Source organism: Drosophila simulans, chromosome 3R (genome assembly GCF_016746395.2).
Source record: "Drosophila simulans strain w501 chromosome 3R, Prin_Dsim_3.1, whole genome shotgun sequence".
Taxonomy (NCBI): Eukaryota; Metazoa; Arthropoda; class Insecta; order Diptera; family Drosophilidae; genus Drosophila; species Drosophila simulans.
Genome location: NC_052523.2, coordinates 770699 through 787370, shown reverse-complemented (window position 1 = coordinate 787370; position 16672 = coordinate 770699). Strand labels below are relative to the sequence as shown.

The 16672-nt window shown below is 47.0% G+C and overlaps 5 protein-coding genes across 5 annotated transcripts; 3 read left to right on the top strand and 2 right to left on the bottom strand.

Annotated features, from left to right (window-relative positions):
- Positions 1-94: 94 nt before the first annotated feature.
- On the bottom strand, positions 95-2142 carry LOC27208387 (ATP-dependent RNA helicase abstrakt). The gene has a single exon (XM_044923360.1). The coding sequence runs from the start codon at positions 2018-2020 to the stop codon at positions 161-163; it is 1860 nt and encodes a 619-aa protein (XP_044779295.1). The 5' UTR covers positions 2021-2142; the 3' UTR covers positions 95-160.
- Positions 2143-3292: 1150 nt separating this feature from the next.
- Positions 3293-4735, top strand: LOC6726650 (pre-mRNA-splicing factor RBM22). Its single transcript, XM_002102025.4, has one exon. It carries the CDS (start codon positions 3422-3424, stop codon positions 4676-4678), a length of 1257 nt encoding a protein of 418 aa, XP_002102061.1. The 5' UTR covers positions 3293-3421; the 3' UTR covers positions 4679-4735.
- A 1104-nt stretch (positions 4736-5839) lies between these two features.
- On the top strand, positions 5840-7835 carry LOC6726649 (guanine deaminase). The gene is made up of 5 exons (XM_002102024.3): positions 5840-6160; positions 6217-6477; positions 6571-6725; positions 6784-7057; positions 7113-7835. Exons 1-5 carry the CDS (start codon positions 6062-6064, stop codon positions 7668-7670), a joined length of 1347 nt encoding a protein of 448 aa, XP_002102060.1. The 5' UTR covers positions 5840-6061; the 3' UTR covers positions 7671-7835.
- On the bottom strand, positions 7816-13122 carry LOC6726648 (cyclin-G-associated kinase). The gene is made up of 9 exons (XM_002102023.4): positions 12800-13122; positions 12122-12352; positions 11911-12050; positions 10891-11853; positions 10182-10591; positions 9751-10124; positions 8731-9692; positions 8503-8664; positions 7816-8446 (listed from the first exon to the last, which is right to left on the bottom strand). Exons 1-9 carry the CDS (start codon positions 12972-12974, stop codon positions 8336-8338), a joined length of 3528 nt encoding a protein of 1175 aa, XP_002102059.1. The 5' UTR covers positions 12975-13122; the 3' UTR covers positions 7816-8335.
- A 155-nt stretch (positions 13123-13277) lies between these two features.
- LOC27206456 lies at positions 13278-16352 on the top strand. Its single transcript, XM_016176058.3, has one exon. The coding sequence runs from the start codon at positions 14606-14608 to the stop codon at positions 15338-15340; it is 735 nt and encodes a 244-aa protein (XP_016033136.1). The 5' UTR covers positions 13278-14605; the 3' UTR covers positions 15341-16352.
- The last annotated feature ends 320 nt before the right edge of the window (positions 16353-16672 follow it).

Genomic DNA, 16672 nt, shown 5'->3' with positions numbered 1-16672 from the left:
CTCCTCTCTGGGGTTGCTGGGACGATTGATAAGCAAAGCTTCGAGCGATAAGCAACAAACTGAACTTAAAACAGAGTGAAAACAAATTTAAAAATTCCCAGAAAAGTATGTATGTATACTAATCTATTTATTACTATTTTAATTGGGTAGTTGTAGTGGTTTAGTAATCCGCAGCGGTGTTGGATAGGTAGTCGCGACGACCTATGTTGGAAGCTTGCTTGTTCTGAACAGCCTCAAGTTTTGGGCACTCCGTGATGCGATGGCCCAGACCACCACAGTAGGTGCAGCCATGCGAGTCACCCAGGTCCAGGTGCTGGTGTTCGGTCTCAGGTGCCAGTTCGTCCAAGAAGTCCGGGACCTCTTGCTTGCCCTCGATTAGCAGGTGCTTCAGGTCGAGCAGGACCGACTGCTCGGTAGTCTTGTTTATCAGCGTGGTAGCCAATCCCTTAGTGTTGGAACGACCTGTGCGGCCAATACGATGCACATAGTTTTCAATATCGTCCGGCATGTCGTAGTTAATAACGTGTTGCACGTTGGGGAAGTCCAGACCCTTCGAGGCCACGTCGGTGGCCACCAGCACATCTTTTTTGCCCACGCGGTAAGCATCGACTGCCCGCGATCGTTCTTCCTGATCCTTTCCGCCGTGAATTGCCACCGCCTCCACGCCTTTCAGCAGCAGATACTCATGTATGCAGTCTACATCCTGCTTCTTCTCAGCAAAAATGAGCACGGGCGGCGCGGTCTTCTGTAGGCAGTCCAGCAAATATACCACCTTTGCCTCTTGCTTAACGTACTCAACCTGTTGGGTGACGTTCATTGACGCAGCACCCGCGCGACCCACATTAATTGTGACAGGCTTCACGAGAGCTGATCGTGCAAAGTTCTGGATTTTTTTTGGCATGGTGGCAGAGAATAAAAGTGTCTGTCGCTGGCCTTTGAAGAAGGAGAATATCGTACGAACGTCCTCTTCAAATCCCATGTCAATCATGCGGTCAGCCTCGTCCATGCACAGATACCGGCACATGTCCAGTGTAAGGATCTTCTTGTCCAGCATATCCATTAGACGACCTGGTGTCGCCACCACGATATGCACGCCGCGTGAGATGACGTCAAGGGCCTCGCTGACTGGCAACCCACCCATAGCCAGGCAGGAACGAATCTCAGGCATTCCGCATGCCTGAAGGTGCTTGCTGTAGTGTTGAATTATCTCGTGTGTTTGCTTGGCCAGCTCGCGGGACGGGCAAATGATCAGGCCGTAGGGGCCCTCGTTACGCTCAAATGGCAGGCTATACTCCTGTTCCAGGGCAAACATGACGACTGGCAGCACGAAGACAAGCGTTTTTCCAGACCCAGTGAATGCTATACCAATTAGGTCGCGGCCGGCTAGTACAGTGGGCAGACCTTGCACTTGGATTGGGGTCGGGGTCTTAATGCCTTTGGCCGCTAAGCCGTTAAGTATACCTTTGGGGAACTTCATTTCCCGGAAGCTGCGAATTGGCGGGCTTGGGGATTCTCCCTCCACTAGGATCCTCAACTCGTGGCGCACGGCCTCGCGCTCTTCCTCCGACATTTCCCGGATGTAACGCGGCGGTTGCCAAGCTGTTTTAATAGGTTGCTCGTACTGAATCCCCTTTGCCAACTCTGCCACGCCCATAAGGGCCTTCTGCTGAGCTATGCTCTCCATAATCTTTTCCTCCTCTCGTAGCTGCTTTTCGACGGCACTCAACTTTTTGGCCTCCGCAATTTTCTTAAGTTCTGTGTGCTGGTCCAGCAGACTAATGTTGTACTTGCGCCCCCAGGTCTCGACATCGTGCGCGCCCTGCGAGTCGTCTTCATTCTCATTCTCGCTTGAGGACTTTGGCTGTGCCGTTTCCGAGACCAGTTGCACGATCCTGCCCAGCTTTATCATGTGCTGCTTCTTTCGCTCCTTCACCGGTACGTATGGCACGTACTCCTCGTTGTCTGGGTCGCCTTCCTCCGAGGACTTAGACGACCTCCGATACCGCTTTACCTGCGCCATACCATTCGATCTATATTTCTGATTTTTGTTTGGATCTATTTTGACTACAACAAAAGGCCACCGTACGACGTTTAAATTAGGCGAACCCGAAAAAATACTACATTCTATTAGGTATCGATTACAGTTATTATACAGTGATTCCACTAACAGCTTCTCGCTTATGCTTTATTCATGGCATGAAGCTCTAGTAATCGTAATATTTGTTCAATTTGAGAAAAGAATCGTTCAATTTTGTTTTTAGGTGCTCTAGTTTTCGCAAAATTGCCATTGATTTGCTATCGGAATGTTTCATTTCTTGCTGCTCAACAACTGACTTATTTATTTTTTCAGTATCAAACAACGTGAAGAAATGCAAAGCCTAGCACGAAGGTTTCCATACTGTTAGTGAAACGTAACAGGCAGGTAAGTATGCTTAGAAAATATATAAGAGTTCATTTTCTTATTTAAGGCAGGCCAAAAGTGACATAATGATATTTAATTTAATTGCTTATGTGGTCAAAGTGCAGTGAATACGTAACTGCTAACAACGGAATTAAAACTATGAAAAAGATGGCAGCTCTAATGTCTGGCAAAGAGCTTAAACATCTGTTTACTTTTGCATCCAAGCAGCAGTTTCGGTCTTCTCCTGGCTTCAATACAAGCAATTATAAAATATAAAAAAGGCATTTTTTTCACGTTGTTTGGTTTTGACAAAAACAATAAGTCAGTTGTTAAGCAGCAAAAAACGAAAAATTCTGTTAGCAATACGATAAATCAGATCACCTGAATACAAAATCAAAAGATTTTGCCCAAATCGAATTCGAAAAAAAACGATTACTGGAGCATGCCTCATTATCTGCACAGTCTGCACATCTTAAAACATTGCCGCACGAAGTATTCTTGACATTTTGTCTTATTTCTTATATCTAGTTTGTAAATTTTTGTTTTATATATTCAGTGGAAATGCTTTTACTTATTAATCATTTGTGAAACTTGCCCAGAAATATTTTATATGTACATATGCGTACTATTAAAAGTGTTTCAGGAACATTTCTGTAAAACGCTTAGGGATAGCGCCCAAAAGTACGCTCTCAACGAAACCTGTATTTCGACTTCGTCCAATTCCTTTGTTGGAGAAAAACGGCGACCAAATATAGTATAGATCGGTTTCGGATCAGTCGGATGCAATATATTTATGTGTGCATTTGTGTATAGGTACATATTCTAAGCAGTGTGAATATGCTATTAATTTAAATAAATTATATCGATTGCTGACTTTGAACTAACTGTCAGCTTCTGGCTCAACTTATCGATATTAGTATATCACTAGCCACACAACACCATTTTCGACAAGTAAAAAGCGAATGAGCATTGTCTAGATTTAGCCAGGATTTGAAGTGCTGGTACAAAACTGCCGCTGCTATGTCTATGTCAAAAACGACTAACACCTATAACCGGCAGAACTGGGAGGATGCGGAATTCCCGATTCTGTGCCAAACTTGCCTTGGCGACAATCCGTACGTGCGGATGATTAAAGAGCGATTCGGCAAGGAATGCAAGATATGCACGCGTCCATTCACAATATTTCGATGGTGTCCTGGTGCTCGTATGCGCTTCAAAAAGACGGAGATATGCCAAACGTGTGCGCGCCTGAAGAACGTGTGTCAGACCTGCCTGTTGGACCTGGAGTACGGATTGCCCATTCAAGTACGAGATGCGGCGCTCAAAGTGGCTGACAATATGCCACAGAGCGACGTTAACAAGGAATACTACATCCAAAACATAGACGCCCAGCTGCAGGACGGAGATGGCACGGAGGCGGCAGGAGCTGTCGGTCGATCCCTCGCCGCCAACGAGATGTTGTCCAAGCTTGCGCGCACAGCGCCCTACTACAAGCGAAACAGGCCGCACATCTGCTCCTTTTGGGTTAAGGGCGAGTGCAAGCGTGGAGAGGAGTGCCCCTACCGCCACGACAAGCCCAACGAGCCGGACGATCCGCTATGTGAGCAAAACATTAAGGACAGGTACTACGGACGCAACGACCCAGTGGCCGAGAAGATCATGAAGCGTGCAGCCTCGCTTCCCACACTCGAGCCGCCCGAGGACCGCAATATCACAACTCTCTATGTGGGGAACCTTCCCGAAGAGATCACGGAACCCGAGCTACGAGATCAGTTCTACCAGTTCGGCGAAATTCGATCTATTGCGCTGGTGCCACGCCAGCAGTGCGCTTTTGTGCAATACACCAAAAGAAACGCTGCCGAGCTGGCTGCTGAGCGGACCTTTAACAAGCTGGTGATCCAGGGCCGAAAGGTGAGCATAAAGTGGGCTCACTCTCAGGCAAAGCAGGGCACCGCTGCAAAGACAGACAGACGCTTCGACTTGGCCGGCATTCCTCCTCCAAGCGCGAAGCCTAACGACTACTTCAATCTTCGCCAAGAGCAAATTAATGTCATGCCTGCCGGCATGAAGCTGCATCAGTTGCCATCCAATCTAGTTCCGGCGTCGGCTTACCAAATGTACGGGCAGCCTACTTATGCAGCGCCCTACGGAAACGCCAGTTCCACAGCCGCTTCTTCCTCGGGTGTCAGTCTGGACTCCATATCGATTCCTCCGCCACCGGGTCAAGTACCTTATCCAAGTCAGGACGCCAGTCGGATGGGAGCTGTTAAGAAGTAGGAAAACCCCGTGGTCTACAATGGTTCCAATTAAATAAATCCTTTTTATAAAATTAAATACAAGCTTTTTAACGTGGCCAGTTTCAAGAAATGTCTTAATATTAATGGAATTTATCCGTATGGACAAAATTGGTTTCGATTTGAATTAGTAAGAAAAAGAACCTTACATAAGATTTAAATATTCAAATGATACAGTCACCTTGTCGGCAGGCATCAATAGAAAATGAGTGACAGATCAAATAAGTATTTTGATAAGACGTGCGGTGATTGAGGTAATTTGAGATATTGTTTTTCTTAGTTTGATAGAGAATCATTCTTCATTTCAATTTATTGAGAATTAAAAAAGTACACCAATACACATGTAAATATGTAAGCTCAGCCTTCAGTATTTATAGGGAAACTTAACATTGGGATTATGACTGCCCACCCCCCTGCAGTTCCATTCAGCTTTTTTTCAGTTGAGTTGATATATGGGTTCACATGTCCGATTTACCTTAAAGTAAAATATACATGTTAGAATAATGTATACAAAAACGAATTACAACAATTAACTTTAAATGATCACTTCTGTGAGCAGTATTTGTTGTTGCTTGTACCTGGAATTATTACTGGATTAAATTCGAAAAAATCGCGTCTACTCGCAAAAATCTAGTCGCAAGTTTAGTCGTTTCTAATTCGATAATGCATTTTATTGTTATATTCCCTTTCATCGTCCCCGTCCTGTTGCTTGTTTGAAATTTAAAGTTTAATTTGAAATGAACTTAAAAATTGCTGACTGAGAGCGTCGGCTAGAAATTAAAAAGCGATGAATTTGTTTTAGCATCGCATTAAATTTTTAAGAGAGGGATGATGCGATGTTTTTCAAGAGCGATGAATTGTGTAACTGCAGGGTAGGTAAGGTTTACATATTTATGTACAGGTGCGAGTAGTACATAGGTCTATTCTAATGAAATCTTAGACTAACTGTAAATTATTTAATGGCTATATTTCTTTTACTCAACACTTTCAGAAAGGGGGGTTGTGTCTTAGCTAAACATATGATCGATGTATTCTATTTTCATTAAAACCAATATACAATTTATAATGGTTTTGAAACAGCTATTTTGAAGTTAATTATTTCTTGTTTTGTGATGTTTAGCGATAAATAGCGATAAAACAGCAACAAGTAATAACAATTAAAGTAACGACTAAATAATCAAACCAAACGATTGGAAACAATCTTGAATTGTAAAGTAAGTGTCATCCCCGTATGATTATGCGCACATTCTCAGGGCGACGCGTGCACCTAGGCGACAGTTTTAAAACTTGTTCAGCGGATCTTAATCATTCCGTTCTCAAGTCTGTCGGAGAACACGTTTGAGCCCACTGATAATCAACCCGAGCGATGGCAACCGTGTTTCTTGGAACTGTCGTGCACACCAAGTCGTTCAGCGAGTTCGAGTCCTTTGAAAGGGGATTCCTGGCAGTGGACGACGCTGGCAAGGTAGGCGCTTTAATGCCCAAAACAAAACAATGATCAATGAACAATTTCGCACACAGATAATAGGAGTGGGCCAAGACTACCATGCGTGGGCAAGCAGCAATCCGGCCCACGCCAAGGGTCTGACCGAGGTCCAGCTGTCGGACTACCAGTTCCTCATGCCGGGCTTCGTCGACTGCCACATACACGCCCCACAGTTTGCGCAAGTGGGACTGGGACTAGACATGCCTCTTCTGGACTGGTTGAACACGTACACTTTCCCGCTGGAGGCGAAGTTTTCCAACCAACAATTCGCCCAGCAGGTCTACCAGAGTGTGGTCGTAAGTAGTACTTGGGAGCACCCGAACTTCTTATCAATGGGTCACACCGGCCGTATATTTTTATTAGCTGATAATGATAATATTACACCCCAGGAAGCAACACTGCGGTGCGGAACCACTCTGGCGTCCTATTTCGCCACCAACCATCTGGAGTCAACGCTGACCTTGGCGCGGGAGGCGGTGCGTCAAGGCCAGCGGGCACTGGTAGGCAAGGTCTGTTCCAACTGCAACAGCCCCGACTTTTACGTGTAAGTACCGAGCGTGACGGATTTGGTCTGGTCAACTCAATATTGATGCTCTGCACAGGGAGACTGCGGAAGAGTCGGTCAGTGCAACCCTGGCTTTCGTGGAGGGCGTGCGGGAGCTCGGCAGCCCGTTGGTGATGCCGACGATTACGCCCCGCTTTGCCCTTAGCTGCAGCAAGGAGCTGCTAAAGAGTCTAGGCGATATAGCGAAGCGATTTGACCTGCATATCCAGAGTCACATCAGCGAAAACCTGGCAGAGATCGAGATGGTAAAGGGGATATTTAAGACCAGCTATGCCGGAGCATACGACGAGGCTGGACTGCTAACGAATAAGGTTAACTCTTTCAGGTTCCAGTGTGTGTCCCTTCTTAACCTTTACTACCTTACAGACGGTAATGGCTCACGGCGTGCACCTGGAGGACGACGAGGTGGCACTTCTTAAAGTCCGCGGGTGCTCGGTAGCCCACTGTCCCACTTCGAACACAATGCTAAGCTCGGGTCTCTGCGATGTCCAACGGCTGGTGAGCGCCGGCGTGAGCGTAGGTCTTGGCACAGACGTTTCGGGGGGAAACTCCGTCTCGATTCAGGACGTTCTGCTGCGCGCATTGGACGTGTCAAAACACTTGGACTTTTTTAAGAAGCAGAACATCCGCGGGACGGGTGTGGCCAAAACACAAGATTTCAACTACGATCAGTTGAAGTACAAGCAGGCGCTCTACTTGGCCACTTTGGGTGGCGCCAAAGCGCTGTCCCTCGATCAAGTGACCGGAAACTTCGCCCTAGGGAAGGATTTCGATGCCTTGTTGGTGGATGTCAGCGTCGTCGAGAAACCCTTGCGGAGGCTGAGCGTCGATGAGCTGGTGGAGAAGTTCATTTACACAGGCAGTGACCGCAACATTGTAGAGGTTTTCGTTGCCGGCAAGCGTATTAAACAGGGATACCAATAAGTCACAGAGCAGTCTACCTTTAACAGCGGCATTTCACAAGGAAACGTATAGAGAATTTATTTTTATAGTGGCAAACATTAAATGCTGAAACGGAATTTTGGATTAGATAACCTCCAATATACTTAATTATGTACACAGCTAAAAGTAAAAGCAAATTGTTCTTTACTAGTTTCACATTTTATATTCGGAACAGCTATGTACAAATGCCATACTTTTTGCTTTCATCACTTTATAGATTAATCACATATTGACTAATCGGTCAAGGGCATATCGCAATTAATCTAATTACAGCGAAAAAGTGTATATTAATACACGAATAATTGATCTCTATGGTTTGATGGATAAGGCGTGAAATCATTGGGTAGTCGCCAAAGTCTGAAGGTTCTTAACTTTTCGACGTTTTTTGGGCGGACTGTTGTTGGATGCAATTGGAATGTTGAATTCGGGTTTGCTGTTACACAAATTAAGTAGGATGTCCTCGGGCGTTCAGAATTATAAAGTTTGAGCTATCTAAATTGCATACGCTTTCTATAGCATACATACGCCAATACTTCGACTTTAAAGATTAAAGCTCACACTTTTACATGAATTTACACTAGATTCAGCTAAGAGTACGAAAATACGGGCTAACTGTGATAAATATATATGTAGATATAAGACGCGTTTTACGCATTAAACATATTTTGCTGCGTGGCATCGTTTTCAAAATCTGTCCATGCGTTGTTTAGTTCCATAAATATGAGCTTGGCAATCTCCTCATTCTCTGTTCCATTATGCTAAAAAAAAAGATTGCATTAAACCAACTAGTTTTTGCGCACATTTTGTCACATACCTTATCAGGATGCACTGCGAGGCAGGCGCGACGGTATGCCTTCTTAACCTCTGTCGGTGTCACCATGGTGGACATCTCGCAGCGCTGCCACTTGGCATTGTCCCACAACACCGTGTGCATAGAGCAGAGAAGCGCACGGATGTTGTTTTTCTTACCATCAGTCTGCACATTAGTTTAGTTTTAGTTTACTGACGATTAAGTTTCTTGTACGTTTTCGTATGGACTTACCCATTCCATAATCCGCACTTTCTTCGGGTCCATATCCCTGAACAAATCTTCCTTGCGCATTTCATTGATGGATCGTGGACACTGGTTCATTTTGCTGCCAAAGGAGTACCCTTGTTGGCCCAGAATGTCAGCAAATATGTCAGAGTTCTTGGACCCGCCAGTGCCCGGTTGCTGCGCCGCTTTCTGCGAATCAAAGTGAAGTCGACTGTAGTCTGGTCTTGATTGAGCAGGTGCCGCCTGTGGCTGCGTCGGCGTCCTGATAGACGATGTCGTGGGCAGAGTCTGCGGAGTCGCCGGTGTATGCATAAACGTTGCTTGTGGTTGCGAGGATGGCGATGGCTTGTGAGTGGGGCTTGAGAACTGAGTCGGCTGCGGACTAGTGCCGACGGGAGACTTTCCACTTAGCGTGCTGCGGTTAAAGTTTATGTTGAGCCCTGTCGCCAGGTCGGCGATGTTCGCAAATGGATCTGCAGGTGCCCTTGCCGGATGAGTTGGTGAAGGATTGGTGGTAGCCGCTGGCTGAGCAACAAAAGTTGGCAAGGAGCCAACGAAAGGTGGAAAGCCCGATGGCTTCATGCTGGGCACGCTGCCTTGGTCCACAGATCCAAATATGTCGAATGGGTCGGTGTTTATTTTTGGTGGCGGCTGCTGCCGTGGCGGTGGTGGCAGTATGTCAGGAATGGGCGCTGATCCTATGCCCGTGGAGTCATCATCACCGAAGGCCCCTAACAAGTCAAAGCTGGCATCCGTGCTGGGCTTGGCGCTGGTTAACGGATCTGCTGCTGGTACGTCACTGGGCTGCTGGTTTAAATTAAGCAAGTCTATGGGCGGAGATGGCTCTGGTATGGGCGACGGCAGTTCGTGCGCGGTCTCCGTGACGTCGGGCAAAACGAGCGGAGAGCTGGCGCGATCACTCTTGCGGGCACCCGGTGGTGGTGAGGAACGCGTGCTAGGCTTGGTTACTGGAACACGCAACAGAATTAACCTCAATGCACAGAGCCAACGAGTACTCGCACTTACCAAAATTGTCGAGCATTTCTGCATACTCCAAATCCGAGCTGAACAAGGCGGCGGGTGACCGCTTGGGCTTGGCTGGCATCCATGGTGGCTTATGGCTGGGAGGTGATTCCGAGTCAGTAACAGCCAGAGAAAGTGAAACGCAGAACCGAGGTGTCACCTGCTCGGGGTCTGGCAGGTCGTCCAAGTCCTGGTTTGTGAATGTAATCAACGTTTCTGGTTCGGGGATGAATCCCGTGTTAAATTGTAACTGACATATCTTGAGGCCTTGTGGTCGCACCATTCCTTTGCGGGCGTGAAATAATACGATCGTCACATCACCGCATGCGGTCAAGTTAATCGGCAGAACTATTTTGCCGGGGCCGGCCTGATACAACCTGCAAGAGTTGGGCAACCAAAAGTAATTTACATAGATCTCTTGCCTTAATTCTTACCGCATTTTTTCGTAGTCCTGCAGAGTGCTAAGCAGCAAGTTTCCATTACAATACACCTCCATATAGATCCTACAGCCGTCGCGCGCCTTGGTCATTCTGGGCACAGGCTGGCAGCTGAGTGAAACAAGGTTTGTGTTTTTGTAGTGCGGCAGCAGGGGCGTGGGCCGCAGGATGTCCCCAAAGTAGTACAGGTAACGGAACTCGGAGGGGCGCAGGTTAATGGTGTGCCGCTTAACGGCGAAGACCTGCACCGCGTCCTCCGGCTCCCGAAGCAAATCTGCATACATAAGAAGCGCGCATATGACGGTGGCAGCAGTGCATCCACCCGAGTCTCCAGTCTGCACGATTACGATAGCTTTGGGGTCCGCATTTAGAAAATTGTACATGTCGGCTGACACGGTAAAAAGGCCCTAAAAAGATTTCATTATATAAGTGTCCACAAAGGTAAAAATGTTTTTCAAACGCGAAGAAGACCGGACAACATTTGTTTTTCTATTCGTTATACACCAAAAGTTTGGGCGCATACATTTTATACCAGCTAAAACATAAACCCAACTGTTGTCGGTCATGGTATGAACATAGGTCAAAGGTTGGCTAACCATTCTCTTTACACAATAAACCTACGTGGTACCGCTTTCGAATGCTTTTGAGCGGCACCACGCAGCTTCTTAAACTTATCACCAAAATTCCTGCCTGATACTTTACATACCTGCAGATTAGGAGCATGTGCCTGTGGACACCCATAAACCGAACCTGCCTCAACTGTTCGCACGGGTGGCGGTAGCCGTGGCTCTGTTCGTTGGCCAAAGTTGTAAATGCTTATTTTTTGTGGGACAAATCGGCTCTCCAGAGATAGGCGGACGTCTTCGATGTTGTTCGTCTTGTACGTCGACTCAAATCCGTCAGAGGGGCAGGGCATTACCAGGATGCGAGAGGTAATGTGGCTTATATCAAGATCGTTGCGACCAAGAGATTGCTGCATTGTTTGCATCACTTTGGTGGACGTATCTTTAATGTTCTTTAAAAGCGTTCCAGCGCCGCCACGCAGTGAGGACAGAAGACTGCCGTGTCCATTATTAGATGATGGTGTGGCGGCAGAGAGCGGTGCTGGGTGCGCAGTGATGCCAGGCGGTTCGGTATAGAACTCAGAGTGAGCAGAGCTTTTGAGAGAAGGACTTTCGGCCGGAAGGGACTCGATGGGCATTATATGAAGGTCTAGAGGTCCTTTGAGCGACCAATTGTGTGTCTCAGCGATGGCTGCAAGGCCTTCCAGCACCATGGTAATATCAAGGCGCTCGAACGGGCTCACTTTTAAACAGCCCCGGATTATATCGCGGAAGCACTGGTACTGAGGATCTGGCGGAAGTATGTAATTGGCGTTAATGATCCGCAGCTTCCCGCCATCCTCGTAGGGATGCTTGCGATAGCACAGGAAGTAGAGAATGCAGCCGAGAGCCCATATGTCCACTTTGGGCCCGATCGGGTTGTTGGACCAAGTGTCGAGCATCTCAGGGGATCGGTACATCGGAGTAGTTACGGTGTTTAGCTGGTCCTCCAGCATGCTGCGCTGGTTGGCGCTCCACTCAAACGTGGGCGACAGGACCTCAGTGCTGGCGGACCCAAAGTCGCACAGCTTGATCTGTTTGTCGTTGCCAATGAGAAAGTTCTCAATCTGCAATAAAATAGGAGGATATTAGTCTGTTACTTGCAGCTATTGTTGCAGACCAACCTTTATGTCTCGGTGGGCTATCGGCGGTGACTGTGAGTGCATGCTGGCCACAGCGCGCGCCATTTGGTAGAAGATGCGCAGTACACAAGTCGGATTGATCGGAGCATTGTTTGTCCTGAAGCAGTCCACCAAAGATCCGCCTGACAAGCATAGAAATCCATGTGCTCAAATGTACACCCAGTATGATTGGGCGCCTTAGGGCGTCACTTACCTTTACACAGCTCGGTGAGGAGCAAGTGCTGGGCTCCCAATTGAGCTGATGGGGCGGTATAACTGGAGCCCACAAAGGCGACAATGTTCTCGTGCCCCGACAGCTGCTTGTGGATGCTGATCTCGTTGATGATGGCGGTGGAGGCTTGCATGTCAGCCCCGATCAGACGCTTGAGGGCGTACTCTGTGCCAGTTTGCACATCTTGGGCTACATACACGAAGGCGTATCCGCCTGAAAAAGGGGGTGGAAGCGAGAGAGCAAGTAGATAACGAGGCACTGATAAGGGCCTGCTTAAGTGCTAAGTGCGGCACGCTCGGAGGAAGGGGTTGACCAGCTGGTAGCCTGCTATATATTTACGAATATTCTGTCATCTTCTGACTCCCAGCTCCCGGCAGGGCTACGAACTTTCAGCCGCCTCCAGTCCACTGTAGTTCTTATATAAGAGCTGGTTTAAGAACACCCGATCGGTTCGATGTGCCATGGCTCGCAGGTCATGGGCACAAGCGGAAACGCGTAACCGTGATGGTGGCAATGCACTGTGGCCACAATGCGTCCGTTGGCCTGGCTCAAGCAGAGCTGCGCCTCTCGAGATCAGAAAGCGTAAACAAGGCAGGTGCTTGGATCGGCCTGGTGGCTTCGGCTTCACTTCCTATTGATTTTTCCACCCACGCTCCTCACCTTCGGCGATGACACACTTGATGCGCAGCCTGTGCCCCGCGACTTCTACGACCTGGCCCACGAAGTCATTGTCCAGCCTGCCACCGAGGGCCCCTGGTGCTCCGTTTCCTGCAGCTCCGCTGGCCTCGCTGGAGGAGAAGTAGTTGAGGTTGAGCGACTTAAAGAACTCGCCCATTTTGGTGGTGGCCAATGCTGGAAGGCTGTAGTCGACAAGTGATACACCTAAAATATCTGCCGCCCGTTAACAGAACTAAAACATTTTCGTAGCGCCGTGGCTACAAAAAAATAAAAAGAATCCAGGGCTGCGGAGGTGCTGGTTCTCAGCGGGGCGGAGCGGAACCAGTTTGCTCCGATAGCTTGATCGCGCAGCCCTGGCTCAACATCGGTATTTGGTGCTGTGATCTTATCGATATTTGGCGCTGTGCTCTTATCGATGTGGCGCGCGGATAACTGAGGTTTTAAATTTCGACTAAATTTATAGTAATTGTGTGCAAACAATTTGTGTGTTCACTCGCCATCTTCAAAATTCTGACGTTTTATACTGGCTTTAAGATTGCACCTGCGGTGGCATACGCTGTTCATATCTTCCGATCTAAACCGTTTTTGCCACATACAGGTGTGGTCAAAGTAATTTCACTCAATTGTGGTATTTCTTTCCAGGGAATGAGACCAATTTTATTGACAAAAGTTTATATGCTGGCGTATAGGTAACGAATGGTCCAAAACACAGCCTTGAATTCAATTGTAAAATATTTAAAATGCGTGCTTAGTGCCAACGCCCGAGCTTTAAGGTTTTAAGAGATCGCAGTGTTTGTACGAGCAGTCATGTCAAGATATATGCTCTGAAGAGTTCCTTCCGCTCGTACATACTCCCCAACAAGTATCCAATTAGCTTGTTCCGGTAAAAGAGCGCTTACAGCCACACTTATCAGAGGTCCAGAGGTATTGCATTTTTGTCTGAGGCTGTGACAGCTTTGAAAGAAAATAAAATGTAATTGAAAGGTTAAACACTTTTTCCGAAAAGTCATTCCCCTTGAGTCGCCTGAGTAAATTCCCGCATTTCGCTGTGCATCAAGCGTGCATGTGTCTTTGAGCCAATTCAAGGTCCAGCTCTGAAGTTTGAGTTTCCTATGTACATCGTGCCAGGCAGAGTTGGCTGATTGAAGTCAACAGCTAATTGGAAAACCCTGCGACAACCGCTGCAACAGCGGGCCGTCGGAGTGAAGAAACCAAGTATGACTTGTAAGCCTTTGGGCCACCTCCCCTCCGTGGAGCAGCAACAAATTGGTAACGGCGGTACATGTACACATCTGTCTTCGGATGAATGAGAGCTGTGTTGCGTTACGCTCGGGCCGCTGGCGACTACGGATAGCTACAGATGACCGATATCGCCGTAAGTTTGCGCAAACCGAGCTGCGCAGGTATTTTCGGCGATGAAGTTAAGCTTGCAATTTGCTGTTTGCACCTGGCCAGTTTCACGTAACGCCTGGAGATTTCTCGAATGCAAAGTACCCAACCTTATCAGCGTACCCATTACCGCCGCCCTACTCCCACGCTGTATCGATGCCCCCGATCTAGCATTGACACAATTTTCAGGGAGCCGCGTTCGGCCACAGCCGTTTAATGTAAGACAATAAAAATAAACATTTTCCGCGCCATTTGGTGCGCCTGCAAAGCGGTCGGGGTCGTGGAAAACCCCTCTGTAGGCAAACAGCGGGAGCATTCTGTTTGCACAACTGCAGCCGAGAGCACGCTATCGAAAAAAACCCGAGACCCCTGGATCTGGACTTTGAAACTGTAGCCACCATGTGCCGGCGACTAAGCGATATCCCCGGACTGATCTGCCTGCTGGCGACGGTCGTTGTGCCCTGTCGGGCCCAGTTTTACGCTCTAAGCGCCCTGGGGCAGCCTCCGAGTCCCGCTGAGTTTCCGGGTGCAGTGCCACGACTGGTTATCTACAACCCCTTTAGTGGCCAACGGCTGGAGCCGCTGCGGTACTCGGCCGTTTCGCGCGGCAGACGGCAGCCCGTGAACGGTAACATCGTAGAGCTACCCCAGCTCTGGCAGCCCTGCTCCTGCGTCGAGTTCTCCTGCCGGTGCTGCCTTGGTCTGGCCCTGGGACTCGGCGAGTCAGCCAACCAGCGGTTGTGCGCCGCCCTCGACTACAACCGGGCGGACCTAGGTCTGCGCCTCAGCGTCGAGATAAACCAGCGCAAGGTGGCCACCTTTGGGTTCTCGGCTCGCAGTCCGCCCGAATACTGCGTGCCGCTGCCGCTCTCCAGCTGCCTGAGACTCTACGACATCCGTGCGTTCGGCGAGGGCAACATGCAGGTATGTCTGTCGGTGGTCTTTAAGGTTCTGGCCAGCCAGTTCTTCGAGTACCGCTTCAGCTGCCTGCGCTTTGGCGCTAGAGGAGTATTCTTCGTTCGCGACGCACTGCAGGATCAGGAAGCACTGGAGGTGCGGTATAGGTCCGATGCGGGCCAGTATACGCCAGAGAAGCTGGCCGACAGAAGCAGCTTCAGTTTCTACGGCAGATAATTTTGGTCTTTCCCTCTCACCCTTCAAGTTACCATGTTCCGCGGATGACTCGAAATGTTACATGTGTAAAAAAGTGAAATTTACGTTAATTAAAAAGCCTTTAACTCTAAGACCCCGCCCAGCAGCACAGACCCCATGAATATGGCGAAAATTGGCAGTAAACTGGGGGCCACTTGGGCTGGTACGGGCGATGATGCGACTGCCTCAGATCTTATCCCACTTACGAGTGTACCAACGCCTGTAATCGTTCTTCAAACCACTTTTTTTTTAACGATACCGCACACAGCAATTACGCCTCTGTCCACTTCAGATTCAAATATGTAGTGAGAGGCGCCGGCCCTTGAACCTATTAGGCTGCAAATGATTATGAACAATATTAATATAATATATAATGTAATATATTATATTCCCTTGTATCACTTTCCCTAGATATGAGCTGTTGTTGTTTGATATCAAAGGTTTAAAAAACATTTGTGTGTAAATATTAGTGCGCCATAGAACCATGGCCATAAGCCGGTCTCATAGGACTGTAATCTTAAACAAACAATTAAGATTGTTAAAAATATGTTTAATCTGTTTGGCTATATTCGTACGAGTATATATGTAAGCCGGAAAGAGCTAATTCAAACCAATGTCGGAACTATCGTATACCTGTCAAATATATTTAAATGTATACATAATTCTAACATTTAGTAATCTTACTTTATTGTCATTTGGAGATATTTTTAAAACAAAACAAATACGTATATTTTAAATATTTGAGGCTCTGTTGTTATTCGAACCAAAAAAATATAAGAGTATGTAACAAAAAGAATATGTTTTTGGAAATATGGAAATATTGCAGTATCCTTGTGTTAATCGTCACTACGCTTACCAAAACTTACAAATCTAAATGGTAATGTTTCTTGGTAGAAATGTTGTACTTATTAATTCCAGTTTAATATTTAAGCTCACAAAAACATAACACGAACCGATGCAAATTTAATCTTAAAGTATAGAAATACAATATATATAAAGATATATATATACGATATAAATATAATATAAAATCTATAAAATCACACGTTTAGCTGCATACAACTTTGCTTCATATTTACTTTTTAATTGACGATAGGAAATAAGTTGATATGCAAAAACATTTCTTATTTAATGATACTAATATTCAAATGATTATACTATTTAACAATATTTAGCCTTTCAAACATTTTCTTAAAACTACTCAAAATAAGGCGGATTTTTCATTGTCATTAGAATAGACGCACTTTGGAATTTTAATTTTAATAAGAAAAGTATTTTGATCTCAACTTAAATTAAGAGATGGCATTACTATTT

Excerpts from the sequence above, each read along its gene's own strand:
- LOC6726650 (XM_002102025.4), top strand. The coding sequence starts at position 3,422 with ATGTCTATGTCAAAAACGACTAACACCTATAACCGGCAGAACTGGGAG.
- LOC27206456 (XM_016176058.3), top strand. The coding sequence starts at position 14,606 with ATGTGCCGGCGACTAAGCGATATCCCCGGACTGATCTGCCTGCTGGCG.
- LOC27208387 (XM_044923360.1), bottom strand. The coding sequence starts at position 2,020 with ATGGCGCAGGTAAAGCGGTATCGGAGGTCGTCTAAGTCCTCGGAGGAA.
- LOC6726648 (XM_002102023.4), bottom strand. The coding sequence starts at position 12,974 with ATGGGCGAGTTCTTTAAGTCGCTCAACCTCAACTACTTCTCCTCCAGC. Across the intron at positions 10,125-10,181 it reads CAGGACTACGAAAAAATGCG|GTTGTATCAGGCCGGCCCCG; the intron begins GTAAGAATTAAG and ends CAACTCTTGCAG. Across the intron at positions 8,447-8,502 it reads TCGCAGTGCATCCTGATAAG|CATAATGGAACAGAGAATGA; the intron begins GTATGTGACAAA and ends CTTTTTTTTTAG.
- LOC6726649 (XM_002102024.3), top strand. The coding sequence starts at position 6,062 with ATGGCAACCGTGTTTCTTGGAACTGTCGTGCACACCAAGTCGTTCAGC. Across the intron at positions 6,161-6,216 it reads CAGTGGACGACGCTGGCAAG|ATAATAGGAGTGGGCCAAGA; the intron begins GTAGGCGCTTTA and ends TTTCGCACACAG. Across the intron at positions 7,058-7,112 it reads CTGGACTGCTAACGAATAAG|ACGGTAATGGCTCACGGCGT; the intron begins GTTAACTCTTTC and ends ACTACCTTACAG.